General features: G+C 44.0%; 1 protein-coding gene across 1 annotated transcript in view; it reads right to left on the reverse strand.

The window, feature by feature from the left end:
• Window positions 1-3742: 3742 nt before the first annotated feature.
• The window catches only part of VEGFC (vascular endothelial growth factor C), a 72055-nt gene continuing 57717 nt past the window's right edge, over window positions 3743-18080 (reverse strand). The window contains exons 4-7 of the mRNA XM_037055122.1: window positions 17222-17373; window positions 10352-10458; window positions 9504-9837; window positions 3743-6308 (exon numbers count right to left, since the gene is read on the reverse strand). Of these exons, the coding sequence (XP_036911017.1) occupies window positions 6194-6308; window positions 9504-9837; window positions 10352-10458; window positions 17222-17373 (708 nt within the window). The 3' untranslated portion in view covers window positions 3743-6193. The remainder of the gene's footprint in view (window positions 6309-9503; window positions 9838-10351; window positions 10459-17221; window positions 17374-18080) is intronic.

Below are 18080 nucleotides of genomic sequence, written 5' to 3' on the forward strand. Positions count from 1 at the left end.
AATGAATAACCCTTGAGGGGTTATTGCAGAGCGAGCAGTATTGTAAACGTGGACGTGTTTGCCAACTTTTTAATCAGCAACCGAAAAATTAAAGACTTTGAAATCAATAACCGTGGCTTTGATTTCTGGTCATCTGCAGAATCACAGTGCTGACAGGGTCATCAGCTTGTCCCTTTGGCTTGCGAAATCACAGGCAGCCACAGTTATCTCCAAGGCGCCTTCTGTCATTAGAAGGACGGTCTCGAGCAATGGCTGAAAGAATCAGGCTGCTGTTCAACATAAGCTGGTTACAATAAGAGGTATCTTGATGTACCAATATAGAGGCAGATAAATTTAAGACCCAAGTTGGGAGAAAAACCCAGCTTCTACGTACAGTCTTTGATCATTTTTATGGATAGTTTAGTTAGCCTCTTTTTCAACCAACTCTCTCAGGTGGAGTTCCAGGTATAGCTTGAATGTTCTAGATTAATTATGCTCTCTGCAGATCTTTAATTGTCCTTCAATCCAGTCCCCAGAGCTATCCAGGGGCACTGTCTGCCTTCAGATAAATACTTTCTCTGGTGTCAGAGCGTTTCAATCATAATTTACTTTTTCTTGACAACTACTACTTGCCTGCAAAGGGTGGGTTGCTATTGACTGAACTGCGCCCCCTCCACTTCCGTAGGTTGCAGCCCTAACCCCCAATGCCGCCACCTTTAAAAATAGGGTGCCAAGATGTAACTGGGGTTAAATGAGGTCATAAGGGTGGGACTCTGATTCAAAAGGGCTGGTGTCCTTCAATGATGAGGAAGGGACACCAGGGCTCTCGTTCCCACCCCAGCACACAGAGCAAAGACCATGTGGGGACTCCGGGAGACAGAGACAAGGCCCCTGCCTACCAGCCAGGAAGAGGGCCTACACCAGGAACCATGCCTGCTGGCCCCCTAATTCGGCACCTCCAGCCTCCAGAGCTGTGAGGAACTGGGTGTTTGTGGTTTAACCCCGAATGGGTGCTGTGGCTGCTGAGCAGGTGACAACAGAGCAAAGCATGTTGGAAAATGAGCCGAGGCCACTCTGGCCTTCTGACAAATACTGGGCATGTCTAGAGCATGCGGGTTCTCTGGACAAGAAGAGGCGCCGCGATGCTCCAGGGTTTTGTCTCAACAGCAGCCACAGCCGCACCTATGGGAGATGATGGTGTTGGCAGAGAGCGAGAGCTCATTCAAGTAATTCAGTAAGGGAAATGTCATGCTTGACTGCTTGAAAAAAGAATTTGCAAAGGGCCTTTAAAAAACTCCCAAAATCTTCCCCCTGCTAAAATGTTGACATAAAACTGCTAGAATCAGGGCAGCCCTGGTGGCACCAGGAGGGCAGGTTGGGCCCCAGCCGGGGCCTCTGTGGGACACCCACAGCTTGTCGCTGGGACAAGGGAAGGTCGCCACCCATATTTTCATATGGACTCTGACACTCCACTGCCTGTCTCAGGAGGAACCTTGAACAGTTCAGGGCAACAGGGGCTTTATTTGTGAAAATGGGAAGACGACCTCTATAACTTCTGGAAACCCTTTAGGTCTAACTGAAATTCCTGGAATTACCCCAGATGCACAGAGGAGGCTGGATTGTTCAAGAGACCCCCACACCCTTCAAACCCTCTTCAGCCCATGGAGACTCTTGCTTCCCCAGGGAACCCGGATTGGGCAAACCAGCCTCTGGAGGAGGCGAGACTCCTGGTTCCTGGTGCCCCACCGGGAACACCCCACCCAAATGGGGCAGGGAGAACAGAGCTCATCATTCTCTGGCCAAACCGGCCATATATCTTGTCAGGAAAAACACATCACAATGACATTTTCACGTGATCTGAAATTGCCGGTGAAGACATCTGCTTGAAGCGCAGAGATGAGGAAGTTCTTTGTTGGCCATGACCTTCTCAGGAGCAACAGGCCACCATGTGAACCATGCTGTCAGAAGTGGCATTCATGTGCCCATGGGCACAAGTAAAGGCCCAAGTCATTTCATGCCAAATACCTCCGGTGTCTCACGTCAGGCTGTTGCCCATTGACCTTTTCAAACAGCCGTCATGGCATTTATCTTGTTTCCATAGTAACTAGCACAATCCCTTCAAGGACTCTGCGACAGATACTGTCATTTTGCCTCTGACGTTTTTGCTCCCACACGGTGGAAATGTTCCCCACGCCTCCCCATCGCTGTCCCGACAGGTCGGGAGACATCTTCCCTTCCTCCTCGACATCCCGGCGTGTCTGCTCTCCCTCTCATCCCCCGGTTTCCCTTTCCGGCCTTCTCTCATTTTTCTCTGGTTTTCTCTTCCTGTTTTCACTTTTTCTTCATTTCCTTTCTCTCTCCCTCTATCCTCCCTCACCTTAGCAACTCCAAATGCGAATCTGTGATTCTTGGTTGACCCCATGTCCTACTGAGGAACGTGGCCACACCCATGCCATCAAACCGCGGGACACCGAGATCTCAAAGGGGGTGTCAGAACGGAAGGGAAGGGGAGCGTTCAAGGTGCCCCGCCGAGTCCGGTTGGCTTCTTGTGCTTATGTTTGAGCTGGGACCCCAAGATGCTGTGGAGCAGAAACACTGGGGGATGGGAGCAGGAGAAAAAGAGGGGTTACAGGTCGTTATTTAAGATTCCTAAAATGTAAAGAGAAAAAATTAGCACCTGGGGTAGGGGGGGACTGTCAGAGAGAGGAGATAGGAAGTATAAAGAATGAGGCACACTAAGGGGGGGTCAGTTGTCATGGAAACATGGGCTCCCTGACGTCCCCACCATGAGGATTTAGACTTGACCATGGCTCTGAAGGTTTTTCTTTTTCAAACTGAAAGACATGTTAGCTCCTAGTTGCCTTTCCAATAATATCCTCAAACAAAGAACAACAACAAAACTCTACTTCATTTAAATAGGCTCATTTGAAATGGAGGCAAATTAACTTTTAAAAAGACGGAGAACACAGGCAGCTGCCTTAAACTGATGAAACAAATGCCACGACTTTCACAACATGTTCTCAAGTCCAGCAACGCAGTGTGTGCTGACTGCACAGGACCGGTTTTCCTTTGAGAAGTACGTATGCGCTGCATTTGTAAAGTGAAATAGTCTCGATAGAGACAGTTTTGAAGTCTTATCCAGCTACTCACTCACTGCTTTGTGAGTCTGAGTGAAGTGCTTCACGGTGTCTCGCAACCCTTCCTATCAGTCAGCACAGTCAGCCACCGATGCCTGTGTGGCCCACAGCTCTGCAAGCCTGACAGGTGACCAGCCCAGGTGGGTGAGTTCAGGGGCAGCACCCAGCATCCGGACCTCTGTGCTCAGACACCAGGCCTGTTACCCAACCAAGTCTACGGAGTCAGGGCTCCGGAAAGTACAGCATCAGAAGTCAGGCTCCGCTTCCACAGCCTGTCGGGGTGACACGCGGAAAGTGTATGTGCATCTAACCAGCGTTTGGGGGGGGAGGACAGAATCTTAATTTCTGCGTTATGACAACTGCTTGGTGGTGTTTTTCAAGATACCACTTGTCTCAACAGTTGAGAGAAGCTTCCCAAAGTCTCCATGTGTGACACAGTTTCAGTGCTTTGAGCTCATTGAACTAGTTAGAATTCAAGAAGTATAATTGGAATTATATTATTACAGGAGACAGATATTTTACTCATAATTTTTACATAGCAATACTTTTACAAGATTAATATTTCCTCTTCATGGGGTCACTGATGTGAAGAATGGGGCTTCCCTGAGTTTCTCACAAATGTTCTCCCCTCCCCCCATATGTTTTCTAGCACAAACGCTATAACGTCAAAGGAGGGACTTCCTACACAATTTTAACTCAACTTCCTCCTTTCGGACGTGAAGTTGAGACTCAGCCGAGGAGTCGGGATCAAGCACCTGGTCTGTCATTCCCTGTCGAGAGTCCCCTCTCCACCGTGTTCTTCTAAGCACTGAGTTTTTCTATGGAGCAAATGGAAAAGAGCGTGTGAACCTTTGGTTTCGTAAAGATTTTCAGACCACCAAACTGCACTTACTACGTAAGTTAACAGAGAACTGTTCCCCTCTTAAAAAATATCCAACATACAAAAAAACCCAAGAACGGGTAAACCAATAATCACTTTATAAAGCTAAGTATTGCTAATTTCCTCAAACAGTTTTCTGGGTGTACTATCTGCATTTTTAGGATACAAATATTAGATTTATTCAGAGCTCTCTGGAATTCCTGTAAAAGTCAGACATATCAATGCTCCCTCTTCACTGTACCAAAGCAATTTACTATTTTTATGTCATTCTCATTTTCAGCTCAAAAAGTAAACTCGCTGAACAACATCCTTTGAACAAACTTGCAGTGAAAGCCCAGCTCCTAGGGGACGACCCAGCAGGGCGGCGCTCTGCTGTCAGGTAAACGTCGGAACTTCGTAGGTAAAGAGTTTGTGACTTTTGGCCACACACCCAAACAGCGGCCATTGCCTGGCCTCTCACTCGCATCTGCTTCCTTTCTCCCACCTATTTGGAGCATCCCTTCAGAGCAGGGATCCTGGAGGAAGACCAGAGGGCATGACCAGCCTCCTTCCCTTAGAGAGGTGCACGCTGGGAAGGTCTGTCTACGGCCAGCACTCACACTTCTGTTTGCAGTTAGTGTGGATCGGGAGAACCAGGCTATTTTTAGAAATTCTCATGCTGGAATCTGTTTCACTCAACCAGTTAGCCAATGTCAAAACCCCTCTCCAAAAACAGAAAGTCTGGAAGCTAGACCTTATACAACTGCATACCGAAGTATTTTGTTTTTTTTTTTAAATTCCCTTGAGACTTCTCAATGGCGTAGACAGCACTAGGTTTCTAGACATAAAACTCTGCTTTCCAACTTCCCAAGATTCTGATGTAGTGACCAGCACTGTGAATTCCCCGTGTTTCCTTGTCTTTACCCAGCAGATGGACTGGATTGGAATCTGGAGGGTCTCGGCGAGTTGATGGACACTTCCACCGAGTCAGCCTTGCTAATACTCTATGTCATGGTTAAACTTTATCTCCAGCCCATCTTTTAAAGTGGCACCACGAAATTTCGATTATTACCATAGAGTGCAGTGAGGTTTTTACAGTCCACATAAAGTTGCAAGTGTCTCTGGTGATACATTATCTTTGTCCATGTTACTTTTGCTTCTGACCAAAATTATTACATCTCCTGGGACAAATTAAACTTTTTTTTTCTGGCATGCTTCGCGCTTTAATATTTGGCTTAGTGATTTTTTGGCTTACCCGTGTCTTCTGAGAAACTAATTGTCAACACATAGTTTAGATGACCGTTAAACTGATAGCTTGTAACAGTCGTATCGGGTTCTAATATTCCTTACATGGCCTCAGGGGCTCATTCCAGACTTAGATATTTTTTTTTTTAGAAATTAGCTAAACAAGTAATGGAATCTAAAAGTGTATCAAAACTGAAAATGGTTGAGCAGATCCTGAGGGCTCTCGCGCGCAGTTCGGAGTCGGAATGCTCCCGGCGCACTGCGGAGCCCAGTCACGTGGTTGTCCCCAGGCAGCAGACTGGGAAGGTGGCCTGTCCCAGACTGATTCACTGGGTTCTACATTCGGGAGTATCACGTGCTAAAATGTTTTGAATCATGATATAGATTAAGAGATAACTTGGAATAAAATATGATAGCAACAGTTATCCCTGGGAAACTTTCGTGTACAGGCTCACATATTTTCAAGGCAACGCCGGCCTGACATCTGGTTAGAGAGAAAGAACAAGGGTTGGGGGGGATCCATGTTCTGCAATAGCAAGTTCTGCTTCTAGGGTAAGGATGCTAATGGGCTAAACTTAGCGGCTTATAATACAATTTCCATTTTATTTTAAACGTATTTTGCATAATATAAAAATATTGATCACAGTGAGCTTTACCAATTGTTATTGCAATAAAAATGAATGCAGAAACAATATTTTTAGTGGAAATAAATTATATAGTCATTATTTTTTTTTAAAACCATAACAGGAAAACCTCGGCTGTTGGGTCCTCGGCAGAAAACCAGTGTTTATGAGAGGCCCTCGGCAGACCGGTCTGAGCCCGTTTCCGTGACGGCGACCCCATGGTGCAGGAATCCTTCACTCCCGTCCTTGTCACCACGGCCCCACAGAGGTCTCTCTGTCCCCAGACAGTTCTAAAGGGGCAGCTCAGGTTTCCATGGCAGAGATGTGGCAGACTGGAAACTAGTCCAACCTTAGTTCGCGTGTGGCCTTTTCCAGTATGCTGGGACACAGTGACACACTTCTTCACTGAACGAGAGTCCGGGCTCACAGTGCCTCGGTCGGTTTGCACACGGCCGTCTGTAACAACTGGGAAAACACAGAGACGCACACTTTTGTAAAGACCAAGGTGAGGAACCCGTCACGCTGCAGACACACTTTTGTATTTTCTAAATTTTAAACTAGGGCCAAGTGACTCATTTTTGTCATAAAATTGTCTTTAGGTTTATAGGTTTGTAGTTGTTAAAGTTCATGCTTACAATGACAAAGCTGAAGAGGAATGGAAACACCCCCACCCCCACCCCCAAGTGTCCCGGTTGCGGATATGACAAATGGGAGAATGAGAAGCCATCAGCATTAATGCTTTTGAAGTGCTCTCTGCTTCCTAAAAGAAATGGGAATGCTGGCAGCGTCTATTTAAGGTCTGCTTGTTCAGTGTGACCGCGTGAGCAAGGCAGACTTCACTAGTGTCTGAGACTTGCAGTGAACCCGGGCTTCGAAGCCACTGGACCCAGCCATCTCCGCTCCACCTGGGCTGCATGTGCCAAGGGAGAGACCAGGTCACCAGGTCACCAGGCCCCTCCTCCTCTGCTAGACTCCCAGTTTCTGGCAGTGGTGAAGAATGAATGATCAAGCAGCCAAGCGCATGCAAAGCCTTGTTGCTCTGAGGAATGGGAGCCTTCTTTGACGATGACTGTTCTTTTTTTCTTTTTTCTTTTTTTGAGCATGCGTTTGCTTAACATGTGGGAATGGAAATGAAGGTCCAAGGAAAAATGCGAATGACCTGACATGGATATTCAAAATGCACTTCAGAAAAACCACAAATGCAATTTTATAATTTCATTTTTTATGCTTCAGAAAAGACAGCACGTGTAGTTAAAATATTATTTTTTTAACTTCTAAATACAAATGCAATTTTAGAAGACCACTGTAATTCCTTCACTAAAAAATACAACTGTCAACGAGCAATGAAAGTTGCTGATTAAGGCAATGGACCAAAGGATATATACCCACCACAATTTTGGAATAAGAATGAAGAAAAAATGAGTATACATATTTTCAACACATACCATATTTTTCAGACTATAAGATGCACATTTCCCCCCCACCAAATTTGGGAGAAATAACAGTTGTTAATGCTGCTGTTGAGTTCTGTTTACATTTATATTGGTGAAATATTATGTTATTTATGTTATTAAATATTTTACCATATTTTTTGCTTCAAAAATTTTTTTTGTTATTTTCCTCCTCTAAAACCCAGGTGCATCTTATGGTCAGAAAAATGCGGTATATTATTTTTTGCTTCAATACATACATAAAACCTAGAAGTACACACTTAGAAGAATGAACACAGAGAAAGTAGCAGCAGATGAAAAATCTTTCTGAAACAATGCATATAGGATTAGGAGAAATACAATGGTAGAAATCTTTTTGACTAAATTAATATAAGAATTCAGGAGAAAAATAGAATTGCTGTTTAGACTATGAAAGCATAAAAATTTTAAGCTTTTCAATATATTCTAACTAGGCTCACTCAAGAAGATTCAATACACAAAATTGTTTAGTAAGATTTAATCTCTCTATTCTGAATTTTTGAAATATTCTGGTGGAGTAGGGATTTGCAAGTAAAATTACAATATAGTTATTAAATGGTTCTTTATAAGGTATCCTGAAACAATGACAAAGACATCAATGATATACATAGATTCATTGAAATCTATTTATGTAGCAGCTAAAATGCGAGTAGAGACAGATCATCAGAAATATAAACTAAGATGAGAGGACAAAACTTTCTAGACTCAAAAAGGTGGCTACTTTATTGACCGAGGAAAAGAGAACGATGAATGTGTGAATGCAGACACTAAATCATAAATGACTGAAAAGTAAGTGTCGAGTCATGTGACCAGTCACCCCCTGAACGGGCGTTATCGCCATCTTCAAAGACTGGATGGAAGAGAAGAAGTGGAGGCAGGGAAGGCGATGAAGCACAAACACCTGGGACTCAAAGACACCAGGAAAGGACAATGTTATGTCGGTGAAAAAAAAAAAAGAAAAAAGCTTAAAGAAAGGCTACAGAGAGGACAGCTTACATAAAGACCACACTGCCCACTGCAACGGGCAATTAAGAGTCGAGGGACACCTTCAGCAGAAGCTTATCGTCGAATCCTCGATTGGTGGAATCCATGACAGTTGGAGAATTTAGAGATGAAAGAGGTGAACGAACGGGGGGTTACCAGAGGGGCAGAGGGTGGGGACAAACATAGGGTGACGGCAAGAGACTGGACAATGGGTGATGAGCCACAGGGCAACACACTGATGGCGTATTATGATCCTGTACATGGAAAATCTGGGCGATCTTACAAATTTAATAGTCAACACAGTTTAAGGAGAAAGAGGTGCACACACAAGCCTTGGAGCAACTCAGGAGAGAGGGAAGACAGATCTTGGTCACTCAACGGCGCTCTGCATTGCAGGGAGAGGCTGATAAGATTGAAGACGTTCGGAAACCGTTATAAATTGAGGGAAAGAACAACAGCATTAAGGTTTTAAGGTCAGCAGAGGAGAGGCAAGACTGGAGGGCCTCCTTGAAGGAGTGTGGGAGGACACGCCCAAGGACAGTCTGGCCTCCCCAGCTGACCACCTCGCTCTCGGGTTAGAGAGGAAGCAGCTCAGGACCCACCTCGAAAGGGTTTGAGTCCAAAAGCCTCATTTTTTTTTCTTGGTGAAGAAGAGAAAACAATCAAGGCTTAGGGAATGAGTCCTGAGTGACCTTAAACAGCACATTAGTTGATTTCTCTAATTGCCCTGAATGCTTTGCTGACATATTCTTATGTTTAGATTCAATCCCACAGCAAGTGGCCCTGTTCTACCCTTTATAAATTTGGACAAAGTCATCTGCACCTAGAACAGCTGTCCCACTTTGATGGGACCCTAATTTCCGTGGGGGTGGGGTGCACTGCCTGGCTGCACTTGGAGATGCTGCACGGGTGGCTGCCCTCCAATGAGTGTTGACAGCCACTGTCTTTGCCTCCGGGACAGGGACTCAGAGCATATTGTGAGCGTGGATCTGGTTTGGGTTTCCAGGGCCCCCGTTCTGCTTTTTGGGAGCAAACATTGTCTCACAGAAGTTTGACACTGGTTAAAACACATCAGAATTCACCTTCCAGAACTTACCGGTTTCACGCTAACAACAAGCAGCTGCTATTTGGGTTGAGAAGACAGCTTTTGGCTGAGAAAACTGTTTCCAGGGGAGAGAAATAAATACAGTTTATAAAGATTTCTTACCTGCATGTTTGATGTTGAAACTTCTTTCCTTTTAAGAAGCATTTCTGTGGATTTTCTGTACATTCACAGGCGCATTTTGCAGGGTTGAGGGGTTGATTTCTCGGGCAGGTTCTTTTACATACGCACTGACATGTAGTTTCATTAAATTCTCTGTTGGGCCCACACGAGGTGGGTAAAAGTTTGTTTTTACAGACACACTGGCATGAGTCCCGGTCCAGTTCTTTGTGGGGTCCACAGCTGGAAGGCCGAAGCCCCCCTTTGCAGACACACTGACAAGTCTCTTCATCCAGCTCCTTGTTGGGTCCGCAGACGTCGTAGAACCCATCTGCCGAGTCTAGACAAATACAGGCAGGACATCTTACTACGCTTCACGTGGTGCTGGACGTGGTACAGGCAGGGAGAGTGTCTCCCCTTCTAGATTTTTCATTATGGGGCTGTGTGCAAACACAGGCATGTTGCTTCACAAAGGAGTTCAACCTAATACCAATGCGAGGCCACAAAGGCCCTGTCCCATAGCGACTTAACTCAGGGTACAATGGCCTCAGAATCATGCATGTGACTAGCATTACAGTGTCTGTTAATCACAATAAAGACCCTTGGCATTTAGTCTTACAAAACACCATTCTGGCCCTGCTGGTGTGGCTCAGTGGATTGAGTGTTGGCCTGTGAACCAAAGGGTCCCTGGTTCAATTCCCAGTCAGGGCATATGCCTGGGTTGCAGACTATATCTCCAGTAGGGGGTGTATGAGAGACAACCATACATTGATGTTTCTCTCTCTCTTTCTTCCTCCATCTCTGAAAATAAATAAATAAAATCTTAAGGCGCCCCCCCTCCCCATTTTGCTTACCGTCTCCAGCACTAGAGGCAAATATAAAGTCTTGCTGAGCGAGGCACCTGCAGGCATGGGTATTCCATGTCGAATTTGTTGGGCATGTCTTGTTGGCAGCGAGACACCTTGCGGGACACAGATGAGTCAGCATTAGTGTAACTGGCATGCAGAAGGCAGAATCTGTCACCTCTGTGTCACAACATCAACACACGCTAGTAGGAGACCCTCTAAAATGATGCGCGGCAAAGGAAATGAAGCATGGTGTTCCCTCAGGAAGGGCCTCCCACTCACTATCAGATTCTAATCCCAGAGGTGGCCGATGGCCGTGGTGTGGTCTCGTATCCCTCCAGACTTCGACCTCTTCCAGGCAAATGTATTAATTTGTATAATCACATAGTGTTCTTGTTTGTGAGAACATGGGACAAAGCTTTCGTATCATTCCGAAATTCCACTTTCCACTAAACAAACATTATGGACACCCTGGTATGTCATCTCGTGAAGTTCTGCTCTGTTATTTGTAGCGGTGGCAGCAGTCCATAAAATGGATGCATTCTTTTTTATTTTTATTAGTCTCCTATTTGTAGTGATTGAAGATGTTTCCAACTGAGTTTTTATACAGATACCTTTACTGACTGTTTTTCTGAGGCACAGATGCCCATAGCTATCAAGGGCCCATTAATACAAAGTTCCCAGGGGACACTCCACCAGAAAGACCATGGTTTTTGTTATTCCAGTTCGTTCATTCATTTGTTCCTTCGTTCCTTCCTTCCTTCAGAAAAGTGACAAAGCCCTCTATCTAAACCATTGAAATGGCCCAAAAGAGTGTCGGAGTCATCTGATTCACGAGCCCCAGTGGACTGATGGGCAGTGAGATGCCGACCACAGGGGTGTGCCTTCGTGAGTCTGCGCGGGAGTGCCGAATGTGCAGGCAGCTGTTCATCCGAAGGAGGTATGGAAGTAAAATAATTCCCCTGCATGTCGTGAGGAAAAACTATATTCTTCTCTCTAATATTTCAATGTCTTCAAAAATATAAGTTTAAATGTATAGACTATGTGGAGAAACAAATGTAGGAATAAGTGTAAGAACTATATTTCTGGAAATATCATACAAAGCAAGATATCTAGTTTTATAGAATGAAATAATAATTTCATATAATCTGCCTATACTAACTCCTTAGTTTTTGCATTTCATGTTGAATAAAAATAGAACTTGCAGAATAACACTCAATTATGTCATACAGTAAACACTGTGCCCACTTAACTCTCATATTCTAACTACAGTTTGTTCAAGGTAAACTGAATATTTTAATTTTTAATATTCTTAAAACTTAAATTTCTAGAAAAATATGACTTCAGAAACTGCCAAAAATAAGAAACTACTACTCATCAATGTCAGCACATACTTCAAAATCAAAATTTGAAGCCCTGCCATACACCATTTAATTAGAGAAACATATATTTGGATGAAATGCATTTTCATAATTACTTAGAAGCTCCCTGCTCTAAACACGAGTCACAAGTTTTTAGCATTTAAAACTTCTCATGTTAAAAAAGTAAGAGACACACGTCCCAAAATACTGTCATTTTAGAACTAAAGGAAATGTTTTCATGGTGGATAGAAGATTTAGCACAATCCTATTCCACTTGTCTTAATCTTCAAAGCACATTTATTCTATTAAAATTTTGTGATGAATATTAATGTGTAACATATTACCATGTTTACAAATTAGTCATTGTGTATAGGATATTTATAAAACTGACTCCAAGACACATTTTGGAAAGCAAAGCAGATTGGGCAATTACCAGTAAGAAGATGTATACTGAGAATCATGCGTAAATAAACTGACTTTCCTACTTTCCCTTTCCTGCCCACAAACCCACGAGCAAAAGGACAGTCCTGCGTATAATCTGTGGGAAGGATAGAGATGTTTTGCTAAGAGTCATTTCAATAATTATTTTAAATCCACTTCATTAGGCTGATTTGATAGTCCTTGATATTTACTTACAATCAGAGGACAAGAATGTAAGGATTTACTTACGATTAGAGGACAAGAACGTGTTAGAGAACAAGGCTTTAATGATAAAAGTCAATCTTATTTTGCCACTTATCTCTTCTCTGAAATTGTGAAAGATTAATATGCCCCCAATTCGCTGTTAGAACACACTGTACACGTCGGGTAATGATTACTAGCGCTTGTACTGTGAGCACTGCAGTGGGACTTCGGGGAATACGAACTTTTTGACCCTCATCTTCTGTATTTTTGGCACTGAAGCTGTTATGTTTGGAAATTCCCTGACTCCCCAAATCCCTATGTAAGGGACAAAGACCTTACATGTGGCCCTACTTGGAACTGAGCTGAAATGTTACCCCTTTCCCAAGAACTGTAATCTTTGTCATACAGTTCTAATTGAGAAAAAGTTAACTGCATCTTGATTTACAGTAAACTACTGTTGATCCGCTTTACTAAATAGCTCATGGATCACTGCAAAGGAATGTTAACATTAATTGAATGCAAATGCAACTTGTAGCACTCACTGGCTTTTTTAAAAAGCAAATTCAGCCCTGGCTGATGTAGCTCAGTGGATTGAGCATGGGCCTGTGAACCAGAGAATCACGGTTCGATTCCCAGTCAGGGCACATGCCTGGGTTGCAGGCCAGTTCCCAGCAGGGGACACATAAGAGGAAACCATACATTGATATTTCTCTCCCTCTCTCCTTCCCTTCCCCTCTAAAGATAAATAAATAAAATCTTTAAAAAAAAGCAAATTCGTTCTTTGGAGAGGAACTGTGCTATTAATCAGTCACTCTCATTGGCAGCTCCTTTAATAAGTTATTTTCTCAGCGACCCAACAGATGCAAATTCTGCCCACCAGGTAGCTCCTATGGCCCACAGTGTAGCTCCTCAAACGGCCCACGTCTTCTAAGTCTCATTAAATGTGGAATGGGATCCTGAAACATCCCTTTGAAAGCAGGCACCACCAGCTCTCTGTGCCCTTTAGAGCACCTTCAAGCCTTCAATGGGGCACCCAGTAAGAGGCTCTGCACGCCATTAAGAAAACCAATTCGGGGAACTCTGACCACATCGGTCATTTTCGATAACTATTGAACAGAATTTTGAGTTCCTAAGAGCCAGAGAGATTGAAGCCATCTGAACCACTGTGATTCGCATGACTCCAGCCTGCAGTTACCATATTCTGGGACGGCATCAGTCCAGGCCCTTCCTACTCGAGTCTGCTGTCGGAACAGCCTCTGGGAGGGCAGCCACACTCTCTCATGGTCACAACCACAGTGCCCTGGGAAGAAGTTTCCACAGTGCTATTTTCAAACCTTTCAAAGAGTGTTCTTACTGGATTCATCGTGATAGGCCTTGAATATGCCTGACCATCTTGCAAGAGTGGTTAATGTGGGATAGAAAGTGGCTAAATATAAACAACATTACTAAATGACATCTCTAATACTACATATAGAAATCAGACCCACATTCATTTTCAGGTTCTATTTTCAGGTTCAATTTTTTACCAAAAAATTGGTAAATTCTAACGTGGGGTAGACAGATATGTCATATTTGCTTTTGTTGTCTTTTAACAAATGCTTGACGTTTTCTAATTTAACCAGGTTAACAATGACTGCAACCCCAAGGGAATGAACTGGCTGAAAATACAGTCTGAATCTCCGAAGTGTGCATTGTAGTCCCATGATGTTGGAGAAAGTTACTTAACCCCCAATGATTCGGTTTCTCAGATGTCTTTCGGAATCAATCTCTGTTCTCATTTCCTCTCCTTCTCCCACAAACACACTCTCCCTCTCTGCCGAGCACACAGGAGATTATCCATCAAGGGTAATGTTATTTTTACTTTGCGTCCTTTGGCTAACGGAGTCACTCTGGAGCTTTTTCCAATAGTTGGTCACCTCGCCACTCCTCTGTCCCGGCACTCTGGTTGGCTCTTGCACTAGCTTCTGAATTTTGTAATCTCTCTCTCTCTCAGTTTTTAGCCCTCATTTTTTCCTGATAGCTCTTTCTCAGTCCCCCGCACAGACAATTGTTTCTCTAACACTTTTCTAAATATTGATGTTTCCCCTGGTTTCATTTTCTCTGCTGACTTCCTCTATGCTCCTTGGTTAAGTTCATCTTTTCCAATTGCTCTCACTATCAGTTATATGCTCCTAGCTACCAAATGAGCGAACACCTCCCACCCCCGTGCTCCCAGCTCCACATCTGACTGCCTGCTGAACGGTCACTTTCATTTCTTACAGACACTCAAACTACACGTGAAAAACTAAATCCTTTTCAAACTTGTATTCCTGTCCTTTTAATATTATCGATGCATCTTCCCCCTCCTTGTTATCCTACACATGTCGTTCCCAAAGTCGCCAACGCCTTTGCACTTGAGGAGTTGCCTACTTTAAATCTATATGTATATTTATTATACACACATAGTTATGTGTGCACTGGCTTGAAATACAAAATACATTTCTGATGGTAGTTAGCGGCAACAAAAAAAACACACTGAAAAACACAGGGACATGGAGAGGAGTCAGACGTGAATCTTAGTAATAAGAGTGCATCTGCCCTGTATGAGAATCTCTTAGATATGAGACATTGTGCTAAGCACTCGACAAGTATCCAGTACTTCATTCAATTCTCTTTACATCCTGACATTTTCTATAGAAGCAAACTGAGGTTCAGAGACCCGAAATACCCGATCTCTAATCACTCATTGGTGGTGGACCTGAATTCAAGTCTAGACCTGGCTTCTTCTAAAGCCCAGGGTCTTTTTACTCTTGTTTGTCTCTTCATGCCTCAATCCAAGTGCAGTACAGTGAATGAGGAACCATGAAAACATGAATAAAACACGGAAGTACTGGAACATGTAGAGATGAATGAGTTGTTCTACTTAACGAGCATCTTCTGATCAGTGCAGCATATTGTTCAGCCCCCAAATCTGCTTCATCTATGAAATAAGGCTGCTACCACCACTACTAACTTCATGGATCACGTTTGTGGTTGTTATATAAGACAGTATGTTAATTAAAGCATAGTAACGGCTCAACTACTTTTCAGTGTAATTAGCTGGATGTTATGGAGAACATCAACCTAAAACACTCTCACAGTCCAGTTGCACCTGCCCCATTTACAGACCCTGTCTGTGCAAGGTCAAAGTAAACGCAGAAAGCTCTATGGGGATTCAAGAGGCAAAGGTGGCCGTGGCATCTGGACAAGATGAATGCAGGAGAAAGACCTTGACCTGAACGCTGAGAAGTGGATCAGGCTTCAGAAAGGCAGGAAAGACAGGGCCAGGGCCAGAGTGGAAACGGGACATGGCTCAGGAAACGAGCCTGACTTTGTGAAACCCAGGCTGGGGGAAGAGGGGAGCAAAAAGCAGAAAGGGTGCCAGATTGGGGGGGTGAGGACTCTGTGCCCCCTTCTTTGAGAAGCTGCCAGTCACTGCCAGTTTCTGGTCAGAAGAATGAAATAATGCCTTGGGAAGCTGACCTGTGACCTTGCACCGGAGAGGGAGAAACGTCTGATACAAGGAGACCAGCACTGAGACCACTGCCTCAGAAATGTGTGCAGAACGAGGGGCTGAAGAGGGCTAAATCTTCCATTCTGCACCCGTTATAAGGATGGTTGCTGCCAGCCTTATCAACACAGCAAAATAAGGTAGATTTAGATAAAAGAGTGTAAGCTGACAACACGGTCAAGTCTTGACCAGCACAGAGACAATGACTGGATGCTTGGAGGGGATGCGCTGTGGAGGGGGACTGGCGTACAGTCCTCTCCGTGTCCCGCGGCTGCATTCATACTCAGGGCTGCAGGCCACAGCCACCCTGCGTGTACCGTGTCTTCGCTGACGCCTGCATCTCTGCCTTCACGGTCCACAGGACAGAGCTCCGTCACTCCCATTAGGCTCCCCTCACATTTTCCCTTAAGTCCCTGGAGAGAGAAGGCTCTGATCTGCCTAAGCAAAGCAGCACAGAGACTCAATGGGGGTGGAAACTGCCATCCGTGTGTCCCATTTATTGCCAGGTCCCCTAGAATGCAAACTTTTTTTAAACTTGCCGTCGATTTGTGTATGTTTTTGTTACAAATGTGGGACTTGTGTGGTATTATTCGCCTGCACGCGCCTTATGTATTGGCCATCCCAAAGAACAAAGAGGGACCTGATTGTTTGGGGGCGGGAAGCAGGCCATCGCTCCGTCTCAGGTGGTAATGTGTAACAGTCTCTCTCGAAATTCTGGTAGGGTCGGCCGTCCAGACCCTATCCAGGTCCTTCCCTCTGATGAAATGAAGCCTGGGCTACCACTTAAGCAACAAAAAAATAGGGTGAGGAAATCTGAGTAACGTGTGTTCTTTCGAATGTTATTTTGAAATAACAGTAAAAGGAAGCTCTTTGAAGTAATTAATGAATATTTGATCCCTGCTGAAATAAAAATATGAATAGATACATAGAGAAGAAGTCATTGAGATTGAAGAAAAGTGACCGGATGCTGATATATGTAAAAGAATTTATTTAGATTTATTTTTTGTTTGGGGCCAAAACCTTCTTAAGGCTTAAATGATTTTAGCTTTAATCTCACTTACGAGTTGGCATGCCTGATTTCACGAGCATTGCACCTAAATCACCAAGAGTATGGATGTTGGACGGGCGTGTGGGAGTCCACAGAAATACCTCTTTCATTTCATGAACTGCTGTGTCTGTCCGGTGCGCTTCCCTGTTCCTTTAACGCTGTTTTCCTGGCGCACTATTACATCTGCCTTCTTCTGTGTCTGAGGCAACGTACATTACCGCAGACTTCACGAAACTCCTTTGAGTAAACTGCGTCACACAGAGCAGCATTTTGTAGCGGCACAGGACACGGACAAAAGAAGCGTGGCTCATACTCACTGCGGTGGCATCGCTGGCAGGGACCGTCTGATGACCGAGTGGACTCGTCTGTAAGCGTCCAGCTTAGACACGCAGCGGCAGGAAGTGTGATTGGCAAAACTGACTGTTATCGGTTTGGGGCCTTGAGAGAGAGGCACTGTGATTTCAAACAACTACAAAGAAGGGACAGAAAGAAGAAAGCATTATATGGATGCCGTACAGCATTTTCTGGCCAATGTGGGAGTCCAAAAAGAGTGAGAGGAACTCTTCACGATTAGGTAGAGGGCTGCCTACTACGTGCAGGATATAAGTTCTATGTTCACGACACAAAAACTGTTTTGCTTCTAATCGATATCCTTGATCACTGAATCAACAGTCCACATGCTTATCCCATGTCACTGGTATAAAACACTTTAGAATTTTGATAACCAACTAAGGATTCTAGAGCACAGCTATGTTAGCAGACCAGTGTTTCCGAGGAAAAATAATTATTTCAGAGCCTTAGGTTTTTCCAGGGGCTGAAAAAGTGGCCCTGCTATACATTTCTTTGTGATCTAAAAGCAAAGCTAGAAATGTTTGGTTAAATCTTGTCGCACATAAACTGAATACACACAGATGTAAAATCAGTCTCAGTCCAAATTATGTCTGTACCTCGGGGTACTTTTACACGCATTTGTGATCTCTTCAAAATTTATTATGTTTAAAAGAAAAAAAAAGCCACATCTACCACTGACTAGATAAAGCTTTGTTTGTGCCGTGTTGACTAAGGTATTAGGAAAGTAATAAGCTTAACATAAGGTAGGACATTTTACACGACTGTGTGTTAGAGTCTCAAAAGTTCGTTTAACTAAAGTCTCATTCTGAATGCCTTCTTTGCAGA

This window comes from Sturnira hondurensis, unplaced genomic scaffold (genome assembly GCF_014824575.4).
Source record: "Sturnira hondurensis isolate 20B ecotype Veracruz unplaced genomic scaffold, ASM1482457v3 Scaffold0008640, whole genome shotgun sequence".
Lineage (NCBI taxonomy): Eukaryota > Metazoa > Chordata > Mammalia > Chiroptera > Phyllostomidae > Sturnira > Sturnira hondurensis.